The 17,449-nt window shown below is 39.1% G+C and overlaps 1 protein-coding gene across 1 annotated transcript in view; it reads left to right on the top strand.

Annotated features, from left to right (window-relative positions):
- The window catches only part of LOC131063776 (uncharacterized), a 233,543-nt gene that overhangs the window by 189,381 nt on the left and 26,713 nt on the right, over positions 1 to 17,449 (top strand). The window contains exons 7-8 of the mRNA XM_057997708.2: positions 3,309 to 3,415; positions 3,525 to 3,596. Of these exons, the coding sequence (XP_057853691.1) occupies positions 3,309 to 3,415; positions 3,525 to 3,596 (179 nt within the window). The remainder of the gene's footprint in view (positions 1 to 3,308; positions 3,416 to 3,524; positions 3,597 to 17,449) is intronic.

The raw sequence follows: 17,449 nt of genomic DNA, 5'->3' as shown, positions 1-17,449 counted from the left end.
CATCTTTCGGACTTCATTTGCTACACTTACTATTTATTGTAACTCAGAAGGAATAGAGAAGGACTCTTTCTATTTTTAGAAAGTGTATTTGGTCACGTGGGGAAATAATAGGAGAGACTCCTGTTTCAGACGGCATATAAAAATGTTGAGTATTTATGGAGTTATTAATATTTTTGTGGCCAAATTAATATTAATTTATTTAATGGCTTATTATAAAGTTATAAATTAATTTTATGACTTCACTTAAGTTGATGGTCTAATCGCCATAAGAGGGGGCCAAAATATTATAAGTAATTCATAAGCACATTTTCCTAAGTTGGGGTAGATTATTAAATTGAATGAAAGATATAATATGTCTAAGAGTATTTAATGTGCTTTATGGAGAAATTCGAACCTTCTTGAAGGCGTATTTATTTGGCATTGAAGTTCGAACTTAAGGATTATTGAGCATTGGATTTTGGTGAAATTGTTTGAGAGAAGGAAGCCGAAGGGTTTTCTGCAGATTTGTGGTCATTGGGAACGAAGCCTCCCATTGATTTGCATAACTGAGGTGGTGAGAGATCCACTGAGGGGTTGCAGGTTGGAAAGGATAAATCAGTCCTTTCATTTGTGCTTAAAATGTGTGGCCAAAGGCCAAATTTGCTGAGTCCGATTGGAAGTTCTTTCGAGATAATGTGTGCTTAGAGTCTTCATTGATACTGCTATTCAAGAATCGATTTGCATCTCCATATTCTGATTTTTAAGAGTCTCAGCCATTACCAGTCATAATTGCAGCTTCAGGAGGACCACGATTTTATTCATGGAGGCCCATATATGCATCGATTTCCCTTCCAGCTGGAGCACTCCATTCTTAGGGCACTGTAATGAAATTTGGTATTTGAAAAGAGGCTTGGAGGCTGCGTATAATTTTATTCTACAGCAGAACAAGGACGGCTGAGAGAGGGCAACATCTTGAGCTAAGAAGGAACTCACTTCATCGGATATTGATTACTTCTTTCATCTCCACAATAGGACTCTTCCATAATCAGGTTCCTCTTGTAATTTACAGCTGTTTGCAATATCAATTTAGTTACTTAATGTTGCTGCTGTAGGAGAACATTCAAAGTCAGATGAATAATACATTTATGATAGTTGCATGCCAACTGTTTAATATAATGTCCCTTGGCTGTAAGGTGTTTATTTGTTCTTGCATGAGCCATGTATTGCATTTTCTACTTGTAGTTTAAACAATTAGCTTCTCAATTCAAGGCATAGCATCTTTACGTTCGAAATTTACACAAGCAAGCAAACTGAAATATCATAACAGAAAACTACCCCTTTGCACACCAAGTGTTAGACAAAATTTCCTGAGGGTCAGAGTGGCAAATTGGGATCAGAATTAGCAAGGGACTTTAGAAAAATATAATAGTTCTATTTCTCCCTCACAAAGACCTTTTAGGAAGACTAATATTACTTTTCATGAGAAAAGACCTTGAAGCCTAGGCATGCAAATTAAAATACAACTTTTAACACCTTTCCAACAAGCTATTACATTAAGTTGTCCTTTTAATATTTTCCAACATTTGACAACTTAAATGAATTAATTAAATAAAAACTCAATAGCTCACCCAAGTTGCAGAAAGAATTGAAATTGCATCAGAATCAGACTTCTATCATACTGAGATGATACTAGATATGTAGGATGATGATCAGAGCCAATCAAATGACTTTGTAAAAATAGGCAACCTCTTCAATAAATTTGGAGAACACCTCAAATGTTAAAAAACACCTTTGAAAGTTTCAAGATGCTCCTCACTGCAAATTGAGCTCATTTCCAAGAATCAAGGTCACTGCTAACCAACCCAAAGCATTCTAAGTAGTTTGGAGTTCTCCCCAACATGCTAGGAAGCTTATGGGGAAAACTCAGAAATTGAGCTAAATACACACAAATTAATTTTGCTCAAAATGGTGGTGTTACAATTCTATCTTCCCATAATTGCTTGTCCTCAAGTAATCACAAGATCAACCAACTGTTTAATTCTGAATGTTCAATGCAGGTCCAGGATCCCAAATTAATCTTGGAGGTTTGTGAACTCTTTGTTTGATGAATGATACCGCAACACACTTGCAAAATAAACCTCATTCACTCTTCTTGCAGAAAGAGCAACAAATCCTTGCAAGAATTCAGTGAGCTCCTTCCATTTGACTTTATGTTATCATGATCCCACTGCACCATTTGGACCTAAACTGAAAAATTTGAGTATTCATACACAAATCTCATACAAAGAGTCTCCAATTGATGGTTATCATTGCAACAATCTTCAGCCCCTAAATTTCCAACACATTCCATGGCACCATACCCTTTGTTAGTGATGCATGGAAGTATCTTATTGCCATCATAAGCAGTTCTGTAAATCTAGAGATTCTACATTTCTTTTGAACACAAGTTCTTAGAGGTTTTGACTTTGGAGAAGCTCTGATCAATCTGCATGACAATCCTCTTTCATTTAAATAGCTCTTATACATCGTGGAAGATACATTTGGGGGGGTGGGGGCAAGGGTGTCCTGCTTTAGGTAGCACCCCTTATCATTTTGAATGGGAAATTAGTTCACATCAAAGATTATTTGACATCATGGCTTATGAAACTTTCTAGAGTTTCCTTGCTTATCTGGAGAGTCCCTTAGAAGACTGTTGTTCTAAAATTTTGAGGGGTTTCCTTTATGATCAAAACCCAATATAGTAACAAACCTTGCTTGTTTGAATAGAAATAATGCTAGTTTGATGGCTTCACTGATCTGCTTCCATAAGTAGATAGGAATGAAGGATTCCAATCTAGAGCTAATATTTTCAACATATAAAATGTTCCTAAATAAATATCATTGGTATATTCTAGGCCAATATGAATTTCTTTATTCTAGGAGGTATGGGATATTGTCATAGTGAATTCATTGAGAAAATTGTTGATGCTTACGGTATGAGACAATCACAGTTGTATAGTAGCTTTGAAAACTGTACAACATTTTGCCCATTAACTAGACCTTTGTAGTGTTTCATGGGATTTATTATAATCTTTTAATATGGCAATCCTTTATGACTTAGTTGGAACAAGTTTTTATGTCTGGGTTTGAAACATGGAATAAGGATATGTTTAGAGTCATTCTTGAATATGGCAATTCTTGAAGTTCAACAATATGGTTCAAAAATGACCCTGATAGTATTATTTTTCTCTATGATGCTTGTAAAAAATTTTGAGATACAAAGAATTGGCACATTTAATAGTAGTATAATAAGATTCCTAATTTTTGAAATTGTATTGATTATTATGTAGGTATGGAGTGAAGAATATGAATGAAAGTGCAAGGAAAATATACGAATCTTCTTTAAGAGCTCCATATGGGAATTCCATCATATTGCTTGCACACAATGGTCCCACTGGTGATGTTTGAAGAATTATTGTAGTTTCTTAACTCTCACAGCGTTTGTTTTTATAGGAATGAATCACATATTGTACTTGCAACTTGACTATACTATTTTTTCTTTGTAGGCTTGGGTTCTAACATGAGTGACATATGTGGAAGAGATTGGGTTGTCAAGGGAGGTGACCATGGAGATCCTGGTACATGTTCCTTATTGCAGATGAATTTTTGTGCTCATGCATTTTCCTGTACGCACTTGAATGACATATTGGAACTATCTGTTGAATGACATACTAAAGCTGTTTTGATGAATAAACATTTGTGACCCCATATGTGTTCACCTCAGACATAACTTGTTGTTTAACGTTATGCCTGCCATTAGACACATCTAGGTACAAGCATTCTTGTCACCAACACATTAAATTCAAAGTTGGGACCACCTACTAATTTGGACAAATGTGGGACTAATGATCATACTTTTTCTTAGATAAAATGTTTTCCAACTGATGTTTGATGTTCAATTCACATTGTTTATGCAAAAGATCACTGTGTTCTACTCTCATTAATAAAATTCTTGTTTTGTAGCTAACTTGGTAATGTTGTTGAGTAATGTATTGTCAACTTAGCTGGTGTACTTTAGTTTTTAGTAATGAAAGGTGGGGTTGAAAGTTGTCTTAAAACAATCATTGGTCATAGTACATACAAATAGCATGTCCAGTATTAGGATAGGGGTGTCATTGTAATACATTTTTTTGTCCTTGTTGTGACATTTCCACACATCACCCCATTGCAAATTGGGACCTCCACTTTTTGTTTTTTAGGGTAGTTGTCTTGCTTACTTTGTTTAGCTTGGCAGTAGTTTCATAATTTTTAGCGATTGCTTATGAGAGGGTTTGGTTTTGTCAATCCGAGGTGGAGTAAGTCTTAAGAGTGCAAAGTTCATCCTTAGGGTATGATTGGGTCAAACAGTGTTGGTTATGATGAAGTCACAAAATCTTCTTAATATTGCAAAGTTGTCAAAAGTTGTCGCAAAAGTTTTCAATATGGTGGGAGATTCTTAGATGTTATAAAACTTGTCAATGTTGTCAAAGATGCAAGAAAAGTTGGAAAAATGGAGTGGAAAATTTACTTGCGATTCCGTCAAGAATTGCAAGTATTTCATATAGGTCTTTCTTTACAATGCTGAAAAACGAACATTAAAATTGTCAAAATGTGAAATGTTGTCAATATTGTCGATTTATTGTCAAAAGGTTAAGTGCTAAAATTGTTAGGTGTAACATTGAAAATATTGTAAATGTCAAGGTTGTCAAGTTTTGAGGATGTTGCATTTTTTGTCTAAGTGGTTGAGCAACCTAGAGGGTTTTGCACTAAAATAAAGCAAGTCAAATTTGTTGCAAACTTCAACAAAGCCCGACAATGTTGCATTAAGGTGAAAATGTGTCAAATTCATGTAGAGTCTGCCCTTATTGATGCAAAAATTGTGGAACATTGTCAAACTCCGACCATGCAAATTGTTGAATTTCTAATAATTCCAATCAGAAAATGTTGAACTTCAAGAGAGTCTGCCAAGGTGTGTCACAAAAATGTTGAATTGCAGGTGTGATGACTTGTGAAGGGTTTCATCCACATATGCTGCTCCAAACCCTAGGGTTCAGCTAAGCTTCTCTCAAGAGGCAAGAGTGAAATAATTTCAAAATAACATAACCTACCCCAAAATATTTTCCAAGTGCCTTTTTATAAAACTCCAAAACCATACGCCTGTTGTGACCATTTCACACATCGCCCCATTTAAAATGGGGACCCCCTCTTTTTGCTTTTGTTTTGCCTATTCTTCTCTCTGCTTTTAGGGTTTTGAGTAAGTGAGTCGGTCGTCTGGACTAGGGTTAAGCCTTAGGGTTTCCTTTTTGAAGTTTTCGAGCCGAAGTCCAGTCCAATTTTGAAAGATTATTGAGCATCCCTACGTAGATTGCAATTTTGAAATAGGATAAGCCTGCCAGGAGGTCAAGTATGTCTCAGGATGAGTCCAGTCGAGATTTTGAGGGCAAATTCAAGTTTAGGTCTAAGTGATAGCATTTTGATGATTAAATTATGCATTTTGTCTGGGTGAATTTTGATCAAATTTTGGAAGAAAGGTAACTGATTCCTGGCCTTGGAGACGACCTAGCCCTGCGTGATGAAGTAATCTAAAGATCTATATTTTGATGTTTTAACTCCTAAAGGGCAAAATCGCTCCTGTCCCTCTCCCAGGGACTAGGGCGAAATTGATATTTTATGCAATTTGGTTATTGACTTGTTTTATTTACTTTTTGCAGGGTCGCCAGGAGAAACAATCGAGCATGAATTGAAGATTTTGAAGATTTTTGAGGACTCAAAATGACAAGTTTTTAAGGATTAAAAGCCAAATCGCTCCTGTCCCTTGCTGAAGGACCAGGGTGAAATGGCTTATTTAGATCATTTTGGGCCTCATTTGATCAAACTAAAGCATCAAGGACGCGATGAAGGATGAAATGAGCATAACGGAGTATCAAGACTTGGTCGTTGGCAATGAAAGATTGAAGATTTGACCTTGAAGACAAAAATCGCTCCTGTCCCTCACTAAAGGACCGGAGCTTGATTTCCAAATTTGCACTGTCCTTGCAAGACCAAGACAATTTTATGATTGGAAGAGATCAAAAAGAACATTGGAGTCACCCTGATTGATCCTTTTTCGCGACATCTTTAGCAATCAGAGGCTTTATTCAAGAGAGGATAAGGTACCCTTGGGTATTTTATTCTGTGTATGATTGTGTACAAAATACACGTCAACATAATTGGTGCTAGAAGGAGGGCCTCTCTTTGAACCACATAATCCAAAGGAACAATACTATCCAGAAAATTTACCAAAAAAAAAAAGAGGAAGAGTACATTTCGAGCATGATCATGAATCACGATGGTGTTGCCGCATGAAGGATTGAATCAAGTAGTGCAACCTAATTTGCAGATAGGCGATATTCAAGAAGATATTGTTTCAGGATTGAATCACCTAGTGTGGAACGTAAGGAGAAGTGAAGCTGAGTATAACAGAGTGAGAATCATCTTGGAACAAGAAGAAGATAGGGCTGAAGAACACCAAAGAATCGCAGCTAGAGAACTTCGCAATCAAAGGAACTTATGGTAATCTCCGCAAGACAAAACTTCACGCTGGATCGCATTGGTTCTTTCTCGCCCGAGAAACATCAAAGACTATTGAGGTCAACACCAGGCATCAAGAATCTAAGTGAGCTTCAATTTACTTCAAGGTCGAAGTGAGTCAAGAGAGAAGATACTCCCAAAGAATTTGAACTAAGATTGGAGGAATCTCCTAAGCCATCACAAGCTCCGTCCCTTCAAGAACAAGTACGAGCGGCAATTCAAGCGAGTATCCAAGCAATTTCTCAACCGACAAGCCAAGCCAGTTCATCAAGTCTCTTGTCAAGTTTTCAAACTCCGAGAAGAACGATGGCACACCATGCTCCTCCTCCTCCTCCTCCTGCTCATGCATTTAATGGCGCTACTTGGCTAATCAACAATCCATCACCATTGGAATTTGCAGTCTATCATGATATACCAAAGAATCCAGAGCACTTTTGTTCCAAATTCAATGTCAGTGATTTCAATCATACAACAGAGGATCATATCAAGATGTTCGAGGATCATCTTCGCAACAGACAAATCGAATATGGAGATGTAGCATGTAGGCTTTTTCCCTACTCATTGGGAGAAGAGGCGTACTTTTGGTTCATTCATTTGCCTATAGGGTCAATCAGGACTTGGGACGCAATGAAGGATGCATTTATTGCTAAGTTTGGTATACCAACCACGCCGGCTGAGTTGTATAGACAATTTGTTGAAATTCGAAGGAGAGAACATGAACCAATCACCTCTTTCAACAATAGGTTCCATCGCGCATACACGATGTTACGACATCCCTACCTCATTGCTGACCCAAGGGAGATCTATTATGGAGCCCTAGATCATCTTACCGCCATGTTCGTAAGGACACATCCTATACCAAATGATCTAAACGCAGCATACGCGAAGGCTATTGAAGTCAGTAAGCACATGGGACAGAATATTACTGGGCCACTATTACATATGGGACCTGTCGCAGCACCAAATCAAATGCAAGCAGTTGGTATGGCATTGGCCAACCAAACTCCAGTTATGAATCCCATTCCACAGGCAACATATCCTAATATGTAGCTGGCAAACCAGTTGGTGCCTCATCCCGGAGTTCCACTTTCACAAGCTCCGCCAGCACGACCTGTGTACCTGCAAAACGCAACAAACTCATCAAGAACACAGGAAGAAAAGGATGAAATGAAAGAGTTAGATTGAACAAGTCAAAAGGTTGTCAACCGAAGTAACTCATCTAAGGAATCAGAATAATCAACTCCAAAGCATGCAGAGGGTCAACCACAGCCAACATACAAACAATCAAAATTTCCAAGGAAATAATAATCAAGGTTTCAAGAACAATTATCAGGGAAATAACAACCAAGGCTTTCAGAAGAGACCATGGAATACTGCTCCTAATAATGGAAACGTGGTGACGCCACTAGATAACCCATCAAATTCTCAAAATCAAGAAAGTCATCCTACCAGTAAAGTCTTTTTGGCAGAAGCAGCCCTGTCCAGTTGGTGTAGACTCCACAGTACAAACCAACATTCTGAGTTGCAGTTTCCTGAGTTCAAAATCGCAGCCGACATATTCTAGCAAGAAATGGGTAGTAATGATCCACTTGAAAATCCACCAACGACTGGATATGAAATGGTCCCAACTACACGGTATGATCAGGCCATGATTGTGGAAAGCTACAGATATTCACAAGAAGAAGATAGTCGGACTCAAAATGGGAGATTTCCACCAGAATCTGCTAACGGACCAATGGTACCTCCGGGTTCCCAGTTCCCACCTGAGTCCGCAAATGGACCCGTTGAAGACTCAGAATATTATTTTCCACCTTTGAACAACAGTGTCCTAGTCGAGGGAATAAAAGAGGTATTCCACCAGTCTTCAGGAGGTGTGAACCAAAGGGTATATCATAGAAATCAAAGATATCAGGAACCCCTAACCACATCGATCCCTCCAAACAATTTCTCTACTCCTCCGGATCCACAAGCCAGTAACAATCCAGAATATCCACAACACACGCAAGGATACAAACAAAAGAATGTTGCACCCCCCATGGGTAATGAAATGAAAAGATTGGCCACGTTGGTGTTAGAAGAACTCAAGAAAGTTAAAGTTAGTCTACCACTCTATGAGTTACTCAAGATCTCAGAAATCAAAGATGCAGTGATCAATAGCTTAAGTGAGTCTAGTATAGTAAGGTCAAACGTTCAGGACTCGGCCAACAAAGCTCAAGCCACCATCAATATGACCCAAGAGGAAGTCGACAACAAAGAGCAACCTGAACAAGACGAATGCATGGTCCAGACCATAGCTTTCCCAGCCAAAAAAGAAGATATGTTGGAAGGTAAGATATTACTCAAAAGGGGAGAAGCTAAGAAAACTCATCCTGCCATCAAAGAAAGTCTCACCACTAGTCAGATTCTTCCAGGAAAGGATGTTGCCGTTAAGAAGGATGTGGTCAAGAAAGGGAAATCTCCAAACAAAACTGATCACTCAAAAGAGGAGGGCCTAGTAAAGAATGACAATCCGAAGGTCAATGAAGTGAAGCATCAAGAACACAGTGGAGATTCTTCAATCCTTTCCCAAGGAAAAGACGAACCCGCCCCATTCCTACTATCAGTCAGAATTTTTGGGAAATTATTGCATAACTGCCTTTATGATTCAGGAGCTTCTAGCAATGTGATGCCCTTAGCTGTCTGTCAGAGATTAGGAATAACTCCCGCTCCTACCAAAAGAAAAGTCACTCAGCTAGACAAGACAGAAGTTCCAGTCATGGGAGAATTGAACAATATCCACATGCAATTGGCCGCGGACCCGAGGGTCCAAAACTTCATAGACATATCAGTCGTGGATATTCCTGATTCATATGGGATGCTTCTGAGTAGAGATCGGTCACGAAAATTGAATGGGTATGTATCAACTGACTTTGCACATATGTGGCTACCATGGAGAGGAGTCCCAAATCAAATCAAAATCGACAGCACTCCGAGACTGAGGCTTATGATAACCGAGTATGGGGAAGACAATGAAGTCCTGTTTTTAGAATCGGATTTAGGGACATACAAACCTAAAATAGGTGAGGTCCTGATGATACAAAACATACAAGACGGAGATGGTCAGCGAGAAGTAATAGAATCTACAGAAATTGTTGTGGAAAGTGACCAAGGGTCCAACCAAGAAGATGACGGAATGTTTGAAAATTTTAGAAAGTTCGTACATAGAAACATACAACAAAGTGTGCAACTTGGTAACTTGGCATCCATTCGAGATCTGCTCCTTCCCAACTGGTGTAGGATACACAATGTCGTCCATTCAGAACTATCCTGTGCTTTGTGCCAGACTGCATTGGAGCAAGTGTACAAAAGAGTCCCACAGATATTGATTATGGAAGAAATGGAACATTCAGAAGATGAAAGCTCTGCGGAAGACGAAACTCTATCCGATACATCAACCGAAGATCAGGAGGACCAAGGAACCAAAGGTCAAGAAGATGTAATATGGACACTAAGGTTCGATGGATCTAAGTCCAAACAAGGATCCGGAGCAGGGTATGAATTAATTAGCCCAACAGGGGAGACTTATCTTGCCGCTCATAGATTACAATTTCCTTGTACCAACAATGTAGCTAAATATGAATCCTTGATTCACGGGTTACTGATGGCTATCAGAAAGAAGGCAAAAATACTGCAAGTGTATGGAGATTCAGAAATAGCTATAAGACAAATCAAGAGGCAGTATGTCTGCCATGACAATAGGCTAACCAGATACCGAAATCAAGTTTGGGATCTCATTGAGAGTTTCGAAGCCTTCAACATCAAATCTATATACAAGCATCAAAATCAAGTGGCTAATTCCCTTGCACAAGCCGCCAGCTCTTTGATACCATTAGCAATGGAAGGATTAAAGAAGTTCACAGTAGAATTAACGTCAGTACCGTCAGTCTCGGATAACATCACCAATTTTCAAGTTTTTGAAGACGACAAGCACATATTGGATTTCTTGACCAACACGGATGTCTTCCTAGCTCAAATCATTGATGAAGAAGAAGCCGAGGGGGCAGAATTGGATGCAGAATGAATTCTGAATTTGAAGACAAACACTATTCCAAAAGGAATGGTGGAATTAGAAAGAATCTTTGATCCGGACAAATTGAAGGAGATGAAAAGCCATAGTATGGAAGGAAACACATGCGACACAATCAACGTAGGGGATGACATACAAGTTAAAAATGTGTTCATTGGAAAATCCTGCACCACACCAGAAAGAAATGGAATCCTGAAAAATATGAAAGATTTCCCAGATGTCATCGCATGGAGTTATGAGGATCTCAAGACTTATGACACTGCAATTATCACTCACACAATCCCTTTGAAGCTAGGAAGCAAACCATTTAGGCAGAGACAAAGGCCAGTTAATCCTTTATTGGAACCCCTGATATATCAAGAAGTTAAGAAGCTGCTCTCAGCCAAGATCATCTTCCCGGTAAGACATTCGACGTGGGTCGCCAACCTGGTTCCTGTCAGAAAGAAGAGTGGAGAGATCAGATTATGTGTTGATTTCAGAAATCTCAATCAAGCTTTAGAAAAGGACAATTATCCGCTACCGTCGCTGGATGAAGTGTTGCAGATTGTCAATGGGTCGCAGATGATGTCTTTTCTAGATGGATATTCAGGATATAATCAAGTTTTGGTCGAGCCTGAAGATCGACTAAAGACCGCTTTCACTACCAAGTGGGGTACATTTGCGTACAAGAGAATGCCTTTTGGACTTATCAATGCCGGGGCCACGTTCCAGAGAGCCATGGATATCGCTTTCAGGGACTTAATTGGAAAATGCATTATTATATATATGGATGACATCACAGTTTTCTCCAGAAAAAGAGAAGATCATGTGGATGACTTAAGAAGAGTCTTCCAACGGTGTAGAAGATATGGTGTATCTCTCAACCCGAAGAAATGCATATTTGGGGTAACAGAAGGAAAACTTTTAGGACATGTCATTTCAGAAAGAGGAATCTCCATCGATCCTGAAAGAGTAAAGGCTATATCCACTATCAATTTGCCAGCTAGTAAGAAGGAACTCAAATCTTTCTTCGGCAAGATCAACTTTGTCAGAAAATTCATCACCGGATTTGCTGAGATAGTCAGACCTTTGAACGAAATGCTGAAGAAGGATGCAAAGATCGAATGGTCACCACAAGCCAAGAGGGCATTCGAGGAGATAAAGACGGCAATTTCAGAAGCGCCAGTATTGATCAGTCCTGATTACCTCAAGCCCTTCTACCTATATTCCTTCGCTTCTGACTACACTTGTGCCTCTATTCTCACCTAGAGAAGTGAAGAAAGGGACGAAAACCCAATTGCATTCATGAGCACCCCACTGAAAGATGCAGAACTCAGATATCCCAACATTGAGAAACAAGCATACGCGCTGTTAAAGGCCGTTAAAAAATTCAGACATTACCTCTTGAGGGCCAAAATTTATGCAATAGTACCAGATGCAGTAGTCAAGACTCTTCTCATGCAGAATGAACTAGGAAAAAGAAGGGGCAAGTGGGTCGCCATTATCCAAGAGTTTGATATCGAAATCCAGCACATGAAACTTGTTCGAGGACAAGCTTTGGCACAAACATTGGCAATTGATGGACCCAGATTAATCCAGCAAGTTTATGAATTGGAGGATGTCACGCCTGACGAATGGTACAAAGAAATTGTGACATACCTATTCAACAACAAGTGTCCTGCCCGCATGACACCCACGCAGAAAAGAGCACTAAGAATAAAGTGTCAACATTATATGCTTCAAGGATCTGTTCTATATCGCAGGAATCACGAGGGTATATATCTGAGGTGTGTTGGCAAAGATGAGGCCAAACAAATAATTGAACATTTTCATTCCAAGTTTGGGACCGGACATCGGGCCAACCTTGCTACAGCACACCAGATCCTGAGAGCGGGATACTACTGGCCTACACTTTTCAAAGACACATTTAATCATATCAAGACTTGCCACACTTGCCAAGTCGCGGCGTTCAAAGAAAGGAATCCGGCCATGCCATTGAACCCAGTAATCGAAGCAAGACCATTTGCCAAATGGGGAATGGATTTCATTGGTGTCATCAACCCTGCATCCTCGGCACAACACAGATATATCATCACTGCAACTGATTATTGTACCAGATGGTCAGAGGCACAGGCACTCAAAGTATGCACTACTGAAGCCGTAATTAAATTCCTGGAGGAAAACATCATCACGAGGTTTGGATGTCCTTATGCGTTGGTTTGCGACAATGGCTCCACCTTCACATCATTAAGATTTTCAAATTGGACTTTCGAGTATGGAATAACCCTCAAATTTTCATCAAACTATTATCCTCAGGGTAATGGGTTAGCTGAGTCAACTAATAAGAACCTGCTCAGTGTTATCAAGAAGTTACTAGAAAGAAGTCCGAGAGAATGGCATACCCAATTGAGATTTGCTCTCTGGGCAGATAGAATAAGGACCAAGAACGCATTAGGGATTTCACCTTACTTTCTGGTTTATGGTCAAGACCCAGTCTTCCCCATGCAGCTCAGGATCCCGACTTTGAGATTTATTCAGGAGTACATGGAAGACACCGATGCTGTTCAAGCCCGATTAACACAGTTAATGAATCTTGAGGAAAAGAGAGATCAAGCATTGGAGAATTTCGCAAAACATCAAGGAGTGGTAAAGAGATGGTTCGATCGACAAGCCAAAGTCAAGGCATTCCGGATCTCAGACCTTGTCTTGTACTGGGATAAAGCACACGAGAAGAGAGGAGAACATGACAAATTTGATAAGCTTTGGAAGGGCCCTTATCAGATTTCAGAGATTTTGGGAGAAAATGCATTTAGATTGAAGACTTTAACCGGAGAAGATGTCCCATTGCCTGTCAATGGGAGGTATCTCAAACATTATTTCCAGTCTTAGGATGCGAAAGGCCTTCCCTTGTACATAGCTAGTTTAGTTTGCTTTTGTTTGTTTTGTTTTCGTTTGTCTTAGTTTAGGTGTTTTGTCTTAGTTAGGTGTTTTGTCTTAGTTTAGTTGTTTGTCCTGAGGGGTATCCATTTGAAATTGGGTGATTTTGTTATGTAACACTCTGACTTCTCGCTAGGATGTTAGTTGCATTTGGACAATTATGAGGTCTTTTGGAATTACAAAGGGGTTTCTTTTGATAAAACTTTGAGTCAGGCCGTATTTGCATTGAAGCAAGATTAGCTTATTGAACTTAGCTATTTCGTCCTCCAGTTATTATATCTTTTCACACTTATAATCTCCGAGTCATTGTGTTTTCCAGGCAAAGCTGTGATCGGTGAAAAATCTAAAATCTGACTTCAGCGCCACCGCAATCCTCAAACCCCAGTGAGCTTCACTGCGCACGAGCCAAAAGAATTGACGGAACTGAAAAGCAGTATCAAAAGAAAAGATGAGAAAATGAAAAAGAAAAAAATCAAAAGAAGAGAAAATGAGCCGACAAAGAAATATCAAATTGGCTAAAGGGGAATATACGAGTAACTCCATCGGGGCTATAGATGCCCGGCTGGCAATGGAGCAATGTTCGTGAGCTTGCGGCGATAACCTCGTCGGGACTATAAACATCTGACTGGCAGCGAGGCTCTATCCAGGATGCTTTTGGAGTCCAGATAAACTACGTAGCTTATCACAGGGGAACCTGGAGGATCATGATTGTCTTGTTGAGAGGAATTAACTCATTTGCACACACATGGGTAACTGTGGACTTGATACTTTGTCTCAATATGAGGATCTCTTCTTGTAAGTGTTGTTTGACTCCTTGTTTTATTGAGGGAAGTTCTCTGAGTTTTCTTCAAGAAAGATTGATTCCCAAATGTTTACCAACATTTCTCAGTGGTGTCGCCAGATGTTGTGACCATTTCACACATCGCCCCATTTAAAATGGGGACCCCCTCTTTTTGCTTTTGTTTTACCTATTTTTCTCTCTGCTTTTAGGGTTTTGAGTAAGTGAGTCGGTCGTCTGGACTAGGGTTAAGCCTTAGGGTTTCCTTTTTGAAGTTTTCGAGCCGAAGTCCAGTCCAATTTTGAAAGATTATTGAGCATCCCTGCGTAGATTGCAATTTTGAAATAGGATAAGCTTGCCAGGAGGTCAAGTATGTCTCAGGATGAGTCCAGTCGAGATTTTGAGGGCAAATTCAAGTTAGGTCTAAGTGATAGCATTTTGATGATTAAATTATGCATTTTGTCTGGGTGAATTTTGATCAAATTTTGGAAGAAAGGTAACTGATTCCTGGCCTTGGAGACGACCTAGCCCTGCGTGATGAAGTAATCTGAAGATCTAGATTTTGATGTTTTAACTCCTAAAGGGCAAAAAGGCTCCTGTCCCTCTCCCAGGGACCAGGGCGAAATTGAGATTTTGTGCAATTTGGTTATTGACTTGTTTTATTTGCTTTTTGCAGGGTCGCCAGGAGAAACAATCGAGCGTGAATTGAAGATTTTGAAGATTTTTGAGGACTCAAAATGACAAGTTTTTAAGGATTAAAAGCCAAATCGCTCTTGTCCCTTGCTGAAGGACCAGGGCGAAATGGCTTATTTAGATCATTTTGGGCCTCATTTGATCAAACTAAAGCATCAAGGATGCGATGAAGGATGAAATGAGCATAACAGAGTATCAAGACTTGGTCGTTGGCAATGAAAGATTGAAGATTTGACCTTGAAGACAAAAATCGCTCCTGTCCCTCACTGAAGGACCGGAGCTTGATTTCCAAATTTGCACTGTCCTTGCAAGACCAGGACAATTTTATGATTGGAAGAGATCAAAAAGAACATTGGAGTCACCCTGATTGATCTTTTTTTGCGACATCTTCAGCAATCAGAGGCTTTATTCAAGAGAGGATAAGGTACCCTTGGGTATTTTATTCTGTGTATGATTGTGTACAAAATACACGTCAACAACGCCCTAATAAGGGTTTCTTTCCCAAGCTCTCTTTATGATTTTAATCTGAGCTTATTTAATTTAATGTCTCACTAACACCTTTTTATCATCTCTAACTCCACTTGGGGTGGTGTCCAAGGAAAGTGACTATATTATAAAGTCATTTTCATAAAGTTATAATTCTATCTTCTTAAATTCACCTTTTAATATCATTTGCAATATTACAAATAACGCCAACATGTAGTCAACTCCACTTTCTCTCTCCTAAGGTGTCCATACTCTCTCTAGACTTAAGTGAACTTTGGAGGAGTATTAAACTTGGATTTTAATATTGTTTTAACTTGGCAACATTGAGACATCATAATTAATAACTGATACCTCCCAATCCACCCAAGCTACCCATTTGAACCAAGAGAAAATCAACCCAACATGGGTCCTTTGTCCATCTTGTTAGTCTACGAGGTCCTAGTGATAAACTAATCTCGATTGGCTGACACTGGCTAAGAAGGGGACATTACATTGAAGTGGCAACATGTCTTTGTCTTGGCTACATTTGGTCTTCATAGTGGTTGGTGATGGGTAGGGCAGCAATTGTGTGGTTTTATTGTGAGTTGTTCTTTCACCTTGGAGCTGTGACAATCCATATTTATTTTGGTAGTCAACTCATGTGATTCCTTGTTGGCAAGCTGTTATGGTCTGGATGGTGCTTGTTTTAGTTACTTGCAAGGGCTATGCGGGCAATTTGTTCTTGCAGGCAATTTTGGTAGTTACCATGCATGATTGTTGTAGACGGCAATTTTGTTAGTCAAGGTAACCATTAGACTTTCAAATGGGAGCAATTGGAAGGGAAGCCACTACTATGCCAAGCAATGGTCCATCTTTTTTGTTGAGGGCAGATGGAGAAGAATATAGGGCTGAAAGAAATACTGTAGTGGGTTGTTTGGCTTGAGTGAGAAGTCTTATATTGGTTCAAAGGGAATAGAGAGAGAAGCTTACGGATTTCGGAGGCACGGAAGTAGAATAGAGGTATAGGAGTCCTTATATTAACAGCTCCAAATTAAACATTATTGGCATTGAACCTCAATGTAATAGCACTGAGAGTAATGATGAGATGCTAACTGCACACCCTTAATGGATATTTTCATGCGATTGGGTTTTCTTCAGAGGAACTTTGGTGTTGTGTGTTTGTGGTAGTTGTGTGGCCTGTTCATTTGTTTAATTTTCTTTCTGTTATTTGAATTTAATGTTGCCTCAAGTTGATAGAAGCTTCGGAATCCACTACTAATGCTCATGCAACCCTAGATTTATAAACCCAATGTTTTATTGATCAATTTTTGTGGGATGGGTATCAAATATAAGGTTTTGAAGTAGTACGAATATGCCTGAAGACCTTAAAAGGTTGTGCTGTGGAAAGCAGGATGTTTAGAATGAAGGCATTTGGAAGTTTGCAACAGTTTTAAGAATTGCATAAGGTATGAATTGGTTGCAAGGTGGGGAAAATATTGAACAAATCATGGAAAGGGAAGAAATCTATATTCCCTTTTTGGTCCCACTCACTGATATTGTTACAAGAATTCCAAAGGTAAATAAAGCCAACCTGCAGCAGTTTTTTCTTTTGCAAGAAGTGCAAGGATTTGAAGATCAGATTTGCATTCTGCTGAGATAATGTTTGGATAAGTTTCATTGCTTTGTGGGATTCTTTTTAAAATAAAATTTAAGCAAGGTTAGGATTCATTGTTGTTTTTATATATACAAAACTCATTCAGCCATGAAATTAACATTACATAGTAAAAAATGAAAATAAAGTGATGACTAAATAACGAGTATACTCACTTGGCCTTTTTGGACAAGAAATAGAAGGGACACACACACACACACACACACACACACTCAACTGCAAGGTCCCCAAGAATAAGTGATATAGAGAAGAGTACCTTGCATCTTATATATTAATGCACTTTGAAGTCAAA

Source organism: Cryptomeria japonica, chromosome 5 (genome assembly GCF_030272615.1).
Source record: "Cryptomeria japonica chromosome 5, Sugi_1.0, whole genome shotgun sequence".
Lineage (NCBI taxonomy): Eukaryota > Viridiplantae > Streptophyta > Pinopsida > Cupressales > Cupressaceae > Cryptomeria > Cryptomeria japonica.
Note: the sequence above shows the minus strand (reverse complement) of the source record. Positions and strands in the feature narration are given on the sequence as shown.